Source organism: Pleurotus ostreatus, assembly GCF_014466165.1.
Source record: "Pleurotus ostreatus strain PC9 chromosome Unknown scaffold_5, whole genome shotgun sequence".
NCBI lineage: Eukaryota > Fungi > Basidiomycota > Agaricomycetes > Agaricales > Pleurotaceae > Pleurotus > Pleurotus ostreatus.
In genome coordinates this window covers 1126184-1139955 of record NW_023503160.1, presented here as the reverse complement: position 1 = coordinate 1139955, position 13772 = coordinate 1126184, and the positions used below count along the sequence as shown (strand labels likewise).

Sequence of the window (13772 nt, the reverse complement as noted above, 5' to 3'; positions counted from 1 at the left end):
GATCTATACTTGATGCACTGGCCATTTGCAACGATGACTGGTACCGATGGTATATGTTGACGGTTGCTTACCTTTCTGACCGCAATAATCCGACTGTTAGACTCATCCGGCAAGACCAGAAGGCTGTCCCCCGACGAACGTCCAACCTTCGTCGACACTTGGAAAGACATGGAGAAACTCCTCGACTCAGGTATTCAGATCACCGCGTCTCATACCACGGCCTTCATCTTCATTCAGCTGCCTTCAGGCAAAGTCAAGACCATTGGAGTGTCCAACTTCTCCGTCAAGACTCTCACCGAACTATTGCCTCACTGCACCGTCATACCAGCGACCAACCAAGTGCAGTTGCATCCGTGCCTCCCTCAAGTGGAATTAAAAGCTTTCTGTGAGGAGAAAGGAATTCTTCTCACTGCGTATACCCCCTTAGGTAAATACAGTGCATTACAATCATAATTTGACTAGACGTCCACTGCTACAGGCCGGGCTGAGTCAAAGGTCTTACTGGAGCACAAAACGATAATTGACATCACCAAATCCCTCGGTGTTACACCCGCTCAGGTACAGCCTTTATTGTTATTCAAGTCCTTGAGCTGGTCCGTCCAGAGAAACATCATTGTCGTCCCGAAGAGTGAAGATGACCAGCGAATGCAAGCTAACATCAGCGTGAGTGAAGCCGTAGAAAGACCTTATACTCTAAGAGCCGACAAGAACGATCAACCCCCAGCTTGTCCATTTATCCGACGAGCATATCAAACGAATCAACAGGATACATGAAGGACCGGGGATGCACCAATCGCTCCTGAAGTAATATGGATCCGCGGGGTGTGCCAGCGGTACGCCCCCTTCGAATTCCTAGTGCAGCGACTCTGCGTAAAATCCTAGTCGTTCTGTTACTGCAATTATGACAATTGTCCCGACCTCAGCGCGGGCGTCAAGCCACTGTTGCCACATGGGGGGGCGCCGGCGGTACTAGTTTCCTTGCGCGTAATCCTCCCCTGATAGCGATGCATGATGTAGCGGCAAGATCGATCCCAGTGTTTTGAAGATCTACATCATGATTAGCAGATATTTAGTCACGGCAAAAGTCTGCTGATGGTGAACGGTTCTTGCCCCTCCGAGATTTCAGGTAGCTGTGGTGATTGACGCTAGCATCCTGCTTGGGAAGTATGAAAGTACATACTTCGAGCGTTTTGGCACGGGTAAGATGCAGCACCGGGCCGGAAGAACCGCTGGCACCGCTCCGTTGAACTTTCTGCCAACTACTACTCTCTCATCCCCGCCAGCTTCAAGCGAAAGGACATATCTTACCCCAAATATGAGTGCCCAAGTACCCTCTTTTCAGTTGAACGATGGCACGAAGATCCCAGCCGTAGGAATGGGGTAAGTCACAATCTTAACTCAGGATATCGCCAAGAATGTTGGGCGCTGATGGGCTGGATGCATGCTGTAGCTGTTGGCTGGGTCAGGTCGGTGGAGGCCAGCGCGTATTTGACATGTGCACGAAGGCTCTGAAGGTGATGATCCGCCCCTGTTTATACCGGTAGCATAGGTCGAACTGATTTGGAATGTAGAACGGCTACAGGCACTTTGATACCGTAAGTTCATCTGAAGGATCTAGGCATACTTGTACCCTGATCCAGTACGGCAGGCATCAGGATACGGCAAGTCCAACGCGCTAGCCCCGTAGCGAGGAGCTACATTGACCCTGTACCCCTAGGGAACGAAAAGGAGGTAGGACAAGCAATTAATGCTTCGCGGATTCCAAGAGAAGAGATTTATGTTACGACCAAACTGCCGTGCGTATTAATGCTAGTATGATATACATACCAGCTATTTGCACGACCTCATCTTCTCTCTCTGCAGCAATGATGCGCACGATAGAGTCCGCGAGTCCTTCGAGGAATCCCTACAGAATCTTCAGTGCGGCTACGTGGACCTATACTTGATGCATTGGCCATTTGCCGTCATTACTGGTACTAATACTCTCTGATACCCTCCCCTTTCCCGAATAACCGTCGTACGTTCAACAGACTCATCCGGCCAGAGCAGAACTCTACGCCCTGACGAACACCCGACTTTCATTGACACTTGGAAGGAGATGGAAAAGCTCCTCGACACAGGTGATTAACACACTGCACCACGTACTATGATCTTAGCCTTTATTCTGCTGTGACTTATATTCAGGCAAAGTCAAGACCATCGGAGTGTCTAATTTCTCCGTCAAGACTCTCACTGAGCTATTGCCTCATTGCACCGTCATACCGGCTACAAACCAAGTCGAATTACACCCCTGCCTACCACAAGCCGAGTTGAAGGTCTTTTGCGAGGAGAAGGGAATTCTCCTGACAGCGTACACTCCTCTAGGTGCGTCGAATATCCATCCCCCACCATTGTAATTTAACTAGACATCTACGTGCAGGCAGGTCGAAAGTCTTATTAGAACACGAAACAGTAGGCGATATCGCGAAGTCTCTCAGCATTACTCCGGCTCAGGTATATCTAGGATTTGTTGTTTGATCAATCGAGCTGATGCCTTCTTCAGGTGCTCCTGAGTTGGTCTGTCCAGAGAGGCATAATCGTGGTCCCAAAGAGTGAAGACAACCAGCGGATGCAAGACAACATTAAGGTGAGTCGAGCAGTCAGAATTCCATCTGTTTGAAAAGTCTCCGACAGTGATCTTATCAACCCTCAGCTGGTCCACCTATCCGAGGAAGCTGTCGAGCGAATCAACAAGATACATGAGGAACCAGAGATGCACCGGTCCCTTCTGAAGTATCATAGTCCCGAAGGAGGGGCCTTTGGCTGGTCGTACGAGGACTTTGGATGGAACATGGTGACTGGGGGAATCATCCCCTCCAAGTAATCCACAGCGGGTTCAAGATCTGGTTGAAGATGTTATGTTAGTATCATAAACTGTATGTACCACTAGTGTGATCCGTATCCTTGTTGCTTGAGTGGTCACAAGGTGTTTATTGGACACATGTGTCGTTCCATATCTATGGTTGAGCTGGAGTTGATGACCAAGTTCAACGCGCTGGATGATCTTGGCAGTGTCAGGGTCGGAAAGTCAAATATTCACACGGGTCACGTCTGTGGCTTTGGATTGTGGCAGAAGCCTGCACTCATTCTCTGCAAATATGTTCTGCGCAACTCGGTCGAGGCTTCAACAACATTCACGGCGATGCCTGAACCTACACCAACTGCCAGCCTTCCGTGTTCCTAGGGTCCCTCCTCTTCACCGGCGACCCTTGTCTTCAAGTCCATCATGTTCTGCTGTTCCACCAACGTCGGTTGGAATACCGTTTTCTCTTGCATTTAGTAGCTTACATCCAAGAAAGACAGACAGACTCCTATGAAGCATCCTCCGAAGTCTATCTTGATAGTAAACAAGCTCAGAACGCAGCCTGTAATCCTCGCCATCGACGCCTTCCTTGAGTAAATGCCATTCTATCAACACGCTTCCTTATCTCGTAACGTTGTTCTCGTCAGGCATGTGCACACGAAGTATCCTGGCGTACGAGTATTTCATGAAGACAGGCCTGATATACCTCATGGGGCGGAAGTTTGGCAAGGTCAGTTGGTTTGCCTTTATAGAGATAAATGTGTTGATTCGGCATGCATACCAGGTGCAAAGGTACAGCCCATTGATCTCGTCGTGACCCTCGGGGGCGATGGGACAATTCTACATGCATCCTCGTTATTCAGTACTGCGGCGGTCCCACCCGTGCTAAGCTTCTCGATGGGTACCCTTGGCTTTCTCCTTCCGTTCCGTGCGTAGCCAAGCTCCGTCTATCCAGCCGCTTGTCTCTGATGTAAACATGCCGAAGACATTGACGACTTCTCAAGAGCACTGGAAAGCGTGTTCCAAGGCAAGGCAACTATTCTCAACCGAATGCGACTGGCATGTCGATTTTACGACCAAGAATTGATGAACATAAGCAAAGATAATGACGGTGCGTTGTCCTCGCGGTTTCAGAGCTCTATCTATATCTCAACTCCGCGATCTAGATTGGCAAGTGATGAATGAGATTGCCTTGCATCGTGGATCAAGTCCTCATCTGAACACCATTGATATCTTTGTTGATGGTCAACATCTGACGGAGGCTGTCGTGCGTCTTATTCCTAGGCTCACAGTCGTTGTAATTGACTGACGCTCTCGCAGTCAGATGGTCTGATAGTTTCCACACCGACAGGTTCTACAGCCTATTCTTTGTCTGCTGGGGGTCCTATTGTGCACCCGTCGCTGAGCGCACTGGTACTCACTCCCATCTGTCCGCGGAGCTTGTCTTTTCGGCCATTGGTGTTTCCTGCCTCATCGCTTATAACACTGAGGGTATGTGGCTTCTTAAATATGCCTCAGCCGCATCATTAAAATGCAACAGATCGGAGATCGCAGTCGGTCGCCTGCCGGCGTTTCGATGGACGGTAGGGTTTCTCATGTCCTCAATCCCGGAGAGTCGGTGAATGTTCAAGCTTCGCCATATCCCGTCCCGTGCATTAACCGCTCGTCGATCGTCGAGGAGCAGTCGAATGTCGAAGGCGCCGGACCCGGTAAAGAAGACGACTGGGTTCGGGATATCAACAATCTGCTTCAGTATAACGCCACATTTAGAAGCAAGGCTCTACTTCGACATAGCCGTACATGAATATATAAGTGATCAGCAGAGTAAAGCAATATGTCTGACATTAGTGCAATGTGAAAGATTCCAGTCCGTCCCAGCAGGTTCTTGAACACGACAAACGGATAATTGTAGGATGCCGTGGGGATGATATTATAGGGTATGGGATGGAGAAGTTGCCAGGATGGTCATGAGGGTAATTGCCACCAGCTGCGATGTGATCTGATTCTACCAGATGGTGATGCCTGGCGAGATGGGGAGCGTGAAGAGGGTGCCGAGCGTGACTCCCTTATGTCGTTGTTTGCGTTGTAAAAGTCCGGAGAAGTCTCCTTTGTATCTGGCACCTCGAGATACCGTGGTGGATCAATAGAGATCGAGACGTCTGCTTCAACGACGCGTACGTCGACGACTTCGCCCCGTAGCAGCCGTGCAATGGCCGCGCACCACGCGCTTTCCGACACCCGTACTTGCGCTTTGGAATGTCCCAAAGTTGCGGTTATATAGAAGCCTATCCGGTCGTCGGGTATTGCTCCCAATTCGGGGAAGACCTTTCGAGCTTCCTCGATTGCGCCCTACACAAAGCCTTATAGTTGAATTTTCTAGCGCCTACACGGAGAAACTCACCACGTAGCTACTTGCTGGTTGCACAAAGACAAGCTTATCGTCCTTTCGATAAGTAATGATATCCGCGGGTACAGTGCTTGAAGTTCGGTATGTAGCCATAGGAGGATGTGTGTTGGTCTTGAGACACACCGACTCAGCACGCCTATATATGTACATTTGACGCCAAGCGCCCGGAAAGCGGGCTGTTTGCATCGCCTTACAAGCTGGAAGCTGTACTCAAGGGAGTTACATACTTCCGTAAGATTGGGTCCCGATATTGCCAAATTCTCATTATGTACATGCGGTGAACTACAGCCGGTCAACTTTACAGTGGTTTGTTCGAACTGGCATAGCGGTTCGACAACCTATGCGTTGGCTTCGACTAACAATGCAAACAAGCCACTGGCAGTTGATGGAGTGGCTTTGATCTGTGTTTGTGCCTCCACCCTTCTCTTCGACTTCCTCGACTTAGACCGTCGCTCTTCAGCAAATGAACCTTCTAGCCCTGCCTCGCAAGCATGCCATATCGCTACTGGCAATAGTGAAGATTGGTTGGCCGTAAGATGAGAGTGGATCTGACGGCCAGAATAATTAAGGGCTGTCATGGGGAGGTACTGAGGCAATAGCAAGATCTGTGCGAAATGCGATATGCTTTCGAGGGCTATCGACACCTGTGCGACCATTTGGATATGTCTGTCAATAACGACCGGTGGCTCATTGTTCGAGTCTGAATGACTCGATGGGGCAAGCAATGCGGCCAAAACAGACTTGGCCTCTTGACGCGTCCATTGTTCTCCTTGTCTATGAATGCTGGGAGCCTCCAGTGCTCGGGCGTGCAGAGTTATTATGACCCACCGAACTGCCAATACAGGGAGGAGAGCATCGGGGGCAAGGCCGGTGATCTGGGGATGGTGGGATTTCAGCGCATGGAAGAGCATAGCTAGCCGGTCCTCTTCAGGCCACAGCGGGAGCGGGAGTCCTGCTTTGTCGGCGAAGTTTACACCAAAAATATCAGCAAGGTCTGAGAGGGGAAGTACTTCCACCGGGTCCTCCGCTATATGCGTTCCTCGCCGCACATGCTCGATGACTACCTTCGGTCGTGCGGGCTGTAGTGCCTCCTTTATTGAAGAGGAGCCATGTTGGGCTCCTAGTGTACCGATGTTCGACGCTTCGGGGGCGTGCAGTTGTCGTAGCGCGCCTTTAAGAGGTGCCAGCGGATCTACGCGCGACGAGGCGGCATACTCTTCATCATCCGAGTCTTCTTCCATAACATCAATTAACTCGTCTTCGTCCGACTCTTCGCTCATCTCGTCCAGTTCGCCATTCGAAGACGAGTCATTTTCGGCAGGATCCGACTGAGCTTCGATGCCCACCGCATCGTCAAGTATCGAGTAACCCCAGGACCTGATAGCGCGGCCAATGGATACAGCTACTGTCTCTATATCTGGGTGCTCGAGAGGTAAGCGAGGCCAGTAAGTCGCCGTGTTCAGTACGTCCATGATTCGCGGGGAGAGGACCCCTTCCCTATAGGCATCGAGATACGCAGCACGAACTTGATTCGTCCGTTGCATTTCCTGCGTTTCTCCATTCTGAGCATCAGAGATCTCGGCTAATGCTATAACGTTGCGTGAGATCATTGGTAGCAAAGGGCATATATCTGGGGGGTGTAGGGCGCAGAAATCAGTTGCCCACAACCCCTCTAGCCCCTGTGAGCCCTCGTGCTTGGGGATGGCGTACTGCAGCGTGGAGTCCACCACGCGGTCGATAACAGAATCTATCTCTGCGGAACCCATGGATGACGCTCGGAGGAGCAATGATTTCACTGCGCGGTCAATGAGGTCCATCACGCTTCCAATCTGGCGCATGGGTTTTTGTTTTCTATTTGTCGAGGCAGTGACAATGGAACGAAGTGCAGTCGCTACGCGTTCGATGCGTTGTTCGGATGTTGTTGTTCGATCGAAGAAGAGCTGCTGTATGTTTTGTTGCGGGAGCGGTGAATGCTTGGTGTAGTCGTTTCCTACCAACGCGCCGAGGAGGGGGAACAAGGAGGCAGGGACACGGAGATGTGAAGAGAAGGCCGAGGGGTTGTAGGCTGTCATGGAGAGGCATAAATTCAGCTCGTCGCCGTCAGGAGGAATCAATCCGCGGTCCAACCTTGCTTCGGGCTTCTTGCGCTTGGGTTTCGCTGGAGTAAAGCCAAAATCGTCCACCTCTGGGGCATCATCTGGGGTCTCCACGGACGACCAGACCATCTCGTCGAGGGGGATATAGCCAAGGTAACCCTCCGCGTTGAGGATAATGAAATCAGAATCATTGCCGACGACATAGCCTCCTAGACGACCGGCGAGCTCTACTGCGTATGGGTCGCCCTCCTCGTCGGCGAAGTGAAGCTGGAGATTGTCGTTGGGTGCATCGACTTGTTTGAGTGCCTGTACCGTGTTGGAATAGATCAAAGGCGGAATGATCCTTGGTTGCACTCGGGAGGTTGGCGAGGTCCTGAAATACAACAGGGAAGGCTTGATGATCGATTCCTCCATACGTAAACGACCAGTTAGGAGCTTTAGTCGCGGGTATGCACCTAGATCGTCTCATCGTTCAGAGACATCCGCTCAAATGCCACACAGCACTATTGGGGGACTGACCATCGAACACGAAGTGCACTCTGAGGCCAATGCTGATCCACGCTTTGACGACTCGCTTTACTAGTTCCGAGAACTCTGCATACTCGCCGCCATACACCCAGGGCAGCCGCGAGTCGAAATACAGGGCGTATATGAATCTAATAATCAGGGTTGAGGATTTTACACGAATGAAGCTACTTGTGACTCACGACCAGCCGTCAATAACCAAGGTCGGGGGAGCATCTTTCTGGGGCACACTGATGGTTTTGGCCAGTGCGCGACGATTATCTCGTAAGTATTTTCCAAGGCCTTGCACGCCCATATTGTGTGTTGTCGGAAATATGAGATCGCATATGATGAGTGGTAGGCGAGGTGCGAGAGACCGACATCCAAGCGCAGCTCAAACGGATCTTGCAGCTATCCTCAGCATGGGCGCAACGTGATGCTGATAGTAGAGGAGAGAAGCATGGCAACATGGCCGAGTGGTCTAAGGCGCTGGAATTAGGCAATCACAGCTTATCCAGTCCGAAAGGGCGTGAGTTCGAACCTCACTGTTGTCATCGAGGCACACCCAGTATATGGGTACCGTCTTTTTGCGCCTTTTAGGCACTTTGAGGCATTCATTGGAAAGCACTTCCATCCTTCGATATCAGGCAACGTTCTTTGTTATCTATTATATTAAGTCTCGATCCGTGTGAACTTTGAACTTAGGTAATCTTAGGTAAGCAGCAAATGGCAACTGTTGCGCGCGCTTCTTCTGTGTGAGGATAGAGGAATAGGAGATAGGAGAGGATGTCTTGCAAGTAGGATTCTGCTGAGAAGGGGGGAATATATAAGCCATAGAGTATAAATATGGGTAGTCCCTTACACAAGCCTCTGAATGAGCTGAACAGGGTCTGTGAAGGCTTGAGATGGGTGTTATATAGAATGATAGTACAGATGTAAATCTCATCATGAAATGAATTCAGTGTATGTAGATCAATATATACTTCAGAACTAATTACATGAGATGTAGTATGATATATTCAGTTGATTACCACAATAATGAAGCTCAAATAATGGAGTAAAGGTTGGGGCAACCAGAGAGGGTAGCTAAAGCTACTCAACTTCCATGCCCTAAGCACTGAGTTTGGCTTTGGGCTCAGCATAGGATACTATGAGATTGCATGATTATAGCTGTAGCAGAATAAAATTTCATTTGTCAGGCTTGAATGACAAATTCATAAACCAAAGCATTTCAAGTTCAGGGTGACAGGGGATACACAGTAGGAGATAGGAGGCACAGTAACTAAACTCAGTTGTTGTGGGACAAATGGGGGGTACTTGGACATAGAATGTTAAATAGAATGGGGGCTGTAAGCAACTACATTGAGCACTTTGACAAGTGTTGATGTCAATAGCCAAGACTCAGCACAAATTAAGAGGGAATGATGGTGGGAAGTGGTATATAATGATGGCCAAATCCTTCAAGAGTCAATCCAAGTGAGTGGTTAGCAGACTGAGTGCACAGCAATGGTGAAGCAATAAGTAAACTGTACTCTAATGACTTCTAAGCACCATATTTTCCATGAGATACACTTATCTGTTAAGAGCCACACTCGCAGAGGGGCCCAGGGATACACGGACCTGCAGGTGCGCGGTTCCACATAGAGGCGCGGTGTAAGGGGACACTCCTATTTTCTCTCCTTTCCTTCATCCCATGGACTCTTACCTACATTTCCTTCGTTCCCCTTTGTTCCTTTTCGCTTCCTTTCCTTTCCACTTCCTTTCCGCCCACTCCTTTCGCATCCGAGCCACGTCCGGTGACTCCGGAGTCTTCCCGCGCCTCGGACTCGCCTCGGACTCGCTTCGGACACCTCGGACTCGCTCGGACGCTTCGGACTCGCTCGGACTCGTAGATACACTCCGGGGCTCGTCTGGGCTACCTCTATCCTCCTTTCCCACTTCATTACTCCTTGTCCCCACTTCCCCAGGTCGCTGGCACGACTCCTGTACATTCCCCTTCCACTTCATTATCACATGCCCCCTCGTACCTTGTGATATTCGTTCGTACCTGTGGCTGGTGTACTGTACAGTTACCCTTCATTCCTCCCACGCTACTACAGTATATACTTCGCTTCCTAGCATGGAGAATCCCCATCCTGTTCTCTTTGGATTCTCCCTCTGCTAGGTGAGCAGCTCTCTCATGTATTGTAGTTAGTCTTATTCATCTCTTTGGATTCTCCCTCTGCTAGGCCTGCGCTGTCGGCCATCTTGAGGTTGCCCTTACAGCAGAACAGGATCTCCCATCCTGGCACCAGAGCCCTACGGAAAACGTCCTGCGCCACTCCGGACTCGTTCTCGACGTCTCTCCGGTTTTGCGGACATTCCGGACGCTCTCCTGCTACTCCCACCCACCTCTGAGGACCCAAGGAACTCCATCCCTCGCTCCCCTGACGACTCCGAAATGCCGGGCGCCTCCAGCCAGATCCCGCCATCCGAGCCAGTCGCTTCAGGACCGGACTCCGAGACTTTGCAGACCTTGTGGGCTCAGACGTACGAACACCAAACCCAAATCAGCTCCATCCAGGATACACTCGCCCGAATTGAAGGACTCCTCCTAACACCCCGTCCGACTACTCCGAAAACGACTCCGGACTCCGAGCTGAGGGGCACTGAAGCCTCCCAGCACGCCCCAAGTCGATCCGAAATCACCCCGCGTTCCCGTTTGAAGCCCGCCTCTCCCCCGATCTTTGACGGAAACCGCAAGGATGGTCGCGCGTTCTACAACGCGTGCTCCATCTACTTCCAGCTCTGTCCGGACCACTTCCCGACCGAGCAGGCCAAAATCCTCTGGTGACTCTCCTTCTTCCAGAAGGATCGCGCCAAGGAGTACGCGGACATGGTGCTCCGGAGTCCGAAGGATCCGTACTTCGAATCCTGGGCCGCCTTCGCGACCGAATTCCGGACTCGCTTCCTTCCGGATCGGGAACGCGAAGCCGCCATGCTCAAGCTGGAGTCTACCCGGTACCACCAAGGGCGTCGGACTTTCCAGGAGTACCTCGAGAAGTTCCGAGACCTTGTAGACCAGTCCGGATACTCCGAGGGCTCCAACATCACGATGAAGTTCCGTCGCGGACTGGACTCCATCATCCAGAGCCGTGTTGCCGAGTCCGCAGACTGTCCGGACGAGGATGACTTCGAAGGATGGTACAAGGCAGCGCAGCGGGTTGCTGACAACCGTGCTGCCAACCAGTCCTTCCACTTTGGCGTGCACTCCGGAAACTCCGGACACTCCGGATCCCTCGTCCGACCAGCAGCCAGCTCCGGAGTCACTCGGACTCCTGCGGGTGTACTCCCCGCGCCTCGGACTCAGCTCCCGCCTCTGCAACCCCGTTTCCAACCTCCGCCTCCTCCAAAGGCTCTCTCACCCGGTGTCCCAATGGATGTCGACCACACCCGCTCCCGACCCGCCACCTCGCAGCTCTGCTACCGATGCGGCAAACCCGGCCACATGTCCCGCGAGTGCCCACTTCGGTACGACGTCCGGTTCATGACCACCGAGGAGCGGATGTCCGCCATCGAAGATCTCCTGACCGCGGCCGATGTTGTAGAAAGTGTGGGGACCTCGGAAGGAATAGACGATGAGGGAACGGCCCCGGTTGAGGAATCGGACACGGCGGATTTTGTCCGGACCAACGAGTGATCAGTGCGACCTCGTTGGTAAATAACCGATTTGCTTGTCTTAGCGTAGACGAAATAGACGATTCCAATCACTCCGATGATTCGTCCGACGTTAAGCAAGCAACTCTGGTTACAATCCGCACACTCCAAAGGTTTCGCCCGCAGTGGGAACGGCGGCTACCTAGTAGCTATAAGATCTCTGCGCTGCCCGGCAAGCTTTCGCTAGATATACCCGTTGAAGTGCAGAGCACGGATACACAACACAGATGCACCCTGCAGGCCCTGGTGGACTGCGGAGCCACCGGAGTCTTCATGCATCCACGCTTTGCTGATGCCCATGGTTTCACCCGACGCAAGCTGTCCGCCCTGATCCCGGTCTTCAATGTCGACGGATCACCAAATGAGAACGGATCTATCTCCGAAGTCGTGGACCTTGTACTCCGGTTCAAGGATCACACGGAACGGATGCTTTTTGCAGTCACTAACATCGGACGGCAGGACATCATCCTCGGATACACCTGGCTTCGGAAGCACAACCCCGAGATTGACTGGCAGACAAAGGAGGTGACCATGAGCCGCTGTCCGTCCGGATGCGACACCTGTCGGAAGGAGTTCCGCCATGACAAGCTGACCCGACGCAAGGAGTCCGTGCGACTCCGGGAGTGTCATACGGGTCCGATGCCAAGGGTTGAGGAACTGCACTCGGACGATCTCCCAGAGCTTCAGGACTGCGAGGATGATGATGAGGATGACAATATCACAACTCCGGACGACTCCGGACTTGAGAGGGGTGACCGTATCTTCGTGGCTATTCCTCCTCCGACTCCGGAGTACCTTCGGAGTCTTCGGGAAGAACACGTCCGGGCTTCGGAGACAGTCTCGCAGCGCCTCGCATTGGCTTTCCAGCGCAACAAACCCCATGATCCTCGGAACAGCGCAGTCCCGGACTTCCTCCAGGAATTCGAGGACGTCTTCGCAAAGGAATCCTTTGATGAACTGCCCATGCCGCGTCCGTGGGACCATGCCATTGAGCTACTGGACGGAGCGGAACCGACCTCTACCAAGTGCTACCCACTGTCCCCGGCGGAGCAGAAACAGCTGGACGAATTCCTGGAAGAAAATCTCCGGACTGGTCGGATCCGCCCCAGCAAGTCGCCCATGGCTGCCCCGGTGTTCTTTGTTAAGAAGAAGGACGGATCGCTCCGCTTGGTCCAGGACTACCGGAAGCTCAACAACATGACGGTCAAGAATCGGTACCCACTTCCGCTCATCTCGGACTTGGTGGACAAACTCCGGAATGCTCGCTACTTCTCCAAGCTTGACGTCCGGTGGGGTTTCAACAATGTCCGGATCAAGGAGGGTGACGAGTGGAAGGCCGCATTTCGGACTACGCGCGGACTCTTCAAACCTTTGGTGATGTTCTTCGGACTAACGAATAGCCCGTCCACCTTCCAGACCATGATGAACGACTTGTTCCGGGAGCTCATTACGGAAGGTGTGGTTATTATCTATCTGGACGACATCCTGATCTACACCAAGACGCGCGAAGAGCATCGCCGGGTTCTCAAGCGAGTCCTAGAGATCCTCCAGCGGAACAAGCTCTTCCTCCGAGCGGACAAGTGCGATTTCGAGCAGACCAAGGTGGAGTATCTCGGAGTCGTCATCTCCGAGGGTAAGATCGAGATGGACCCTGTGAAGGTCTCCGGAGTTGCGGACTGGCCAACCCCTCGGACTCGGACTGAACTCCAATCCTTCCTTGGGTTCGTCAACTTCTACCGCCGCTTCATCAAGGACTACTTGCATATCGCCCGGCCTCTCTTTGACCTCACTTGCGCGAAGGAATGGCAGTGGAACGACTCCGCTCAATCCGCATTTCTTCGGATCAAAGAGCTGATCACTTCGGAACCTGTTCTTGTCTTTCCGAAGGAGGATCGGCCATACCGAGTTGAAGCGGACTCGTCGGACTATGCTACAGGTGCAGTCCTGTCGCAACTGGATCCGGATGATGGTAAATGGCATCCTGTCGCATTCTACTCTAAAAGTCTACAGGCTGCGGAGCGGAACTACGAAATACACGACAAGGAGATGCTTTCAATCATCCGGGCACTCGAAGAATGGCGGCACTACCTTGAAGGCGCGGAGACTCCGTTCGAGATCTGGACGGACCACAAGAACCTGGAGTACTTCATCAAGGCCCAGAAACTCAACCGCCGTCAAGCTCGCTGGTCGCTATACCTCTCCCGCTTCGACTTCACTCTCCAGCATC

At 52.1% G+C, this 13772-nt stretch overlaps 5 protein-coding genes and 1 non-coding gene across 6 annotated transcripts; 4 read left to right on the top strand and 2 right to left on the bottom strand.

The window, feature by feature from the left end:
• Positions 1–33: 33 nt before the first annotated feature.
• Positions 34–774, top strand: PC9H_007379 (uncharacterized protein; the record flags this gene model as incomplete). The annotated part of the gene is made up of 3 exons (XM_036776910.1): positions 34–49; positions 101–427; positions 479–774. The coding sequence occupies 3 exons, from the start codon at positions 34–36 to the stop codon at positions 772–774; spliced, it is 639 nt and encodes a 212-aa protein (XP_036630530.1).
• Positions 775–1315: 541 nt separating this feature from the next.
• Positions 1316–2863, top strand: PC9H_007378 (uncharacterized protein; the record flags this gene model as incomplete). Its single annotated transcript, XM_036776909.1, has 8 exons — positions 1316–1380; positions 1641–1796; positions 1864–1973; positions 2031–2120; positions 2185–2368; positions 2406–2493; positions 2543–2626; positions 2693–2863. The coding sequence occupies 8 exons, from the start codon at positions 1316–1318 to the stop codon at positions 2861–2863; spliced, it is 948 nt and encodes a 315-aa protein (XP_036630529.1).
• Positions 2864–3352: 489 nt separating this feature from the next.
• POS5 (NADH kinase pos5) lies at positions 3353–4646 on the top strand (the record flags this gene model as incomplete). The annotated part of the gene is made up of 7 exons (XM_036776908.1): positions 3353–3435; positions 3490–3572; positions 3627–3770; positions 3828–3953; positions 4009–4109; positions 4163–4333; positions 4383–4646. 7 exons carry the CDS (start codon positions 3353–3355, stop codon positions 4644–4646), a joined length of 972 nt encoding a protein of 323 aa, XP_036630528.1.
• Positions 4647–4807: 161 nt separating this feature from the next.
• On the bottom strand, positions 4808–5342 carry PC9H_007376 (uncharacterized protein; the record flags this gene model as incomplete). The annotated part of the gene is made up of 2 exons (XM_036776907.1): positions 4808–5191; positions 5244–5342. 2 exons carry the CDS (start codon positions 5340–5342, stop codon positions 4808–4810), a joined length of 483 nt encoding a protein of 160 aa, XP_036630527.1.
• Positions 5343–5587: 245 nt separating this feature from the next.
• PC9H_007375 (uncharacterized protein) lies at positions 5588–8165 on the bottom strand (the record flags this gene model as incomplete). The annotated part of the gene is made up of 3 exons (XM_036776906.1): positions 5588–7800; positions 7865–8001; positions 8053–8165. The coding sequence occupies 3 exons, from the start codon at positions 8163–8165 to the stop codon at positions 5588–5590; spliced, it is 2463 nt and encodes an 820-aa protein (XP_036630526.1).
• A 146-nt stretch (positions 8166–8311) lies between these two features.
• On the top strand, positions 8312–8403 carry PC9H_007374. Its single transcript has one exon. It is a non-coding gene; the product is annotated as a tRNA-Leu (tRNA).
• The last annotated feature ends 5369 nt before the right edge of the window (positions 8404–13772 follow it).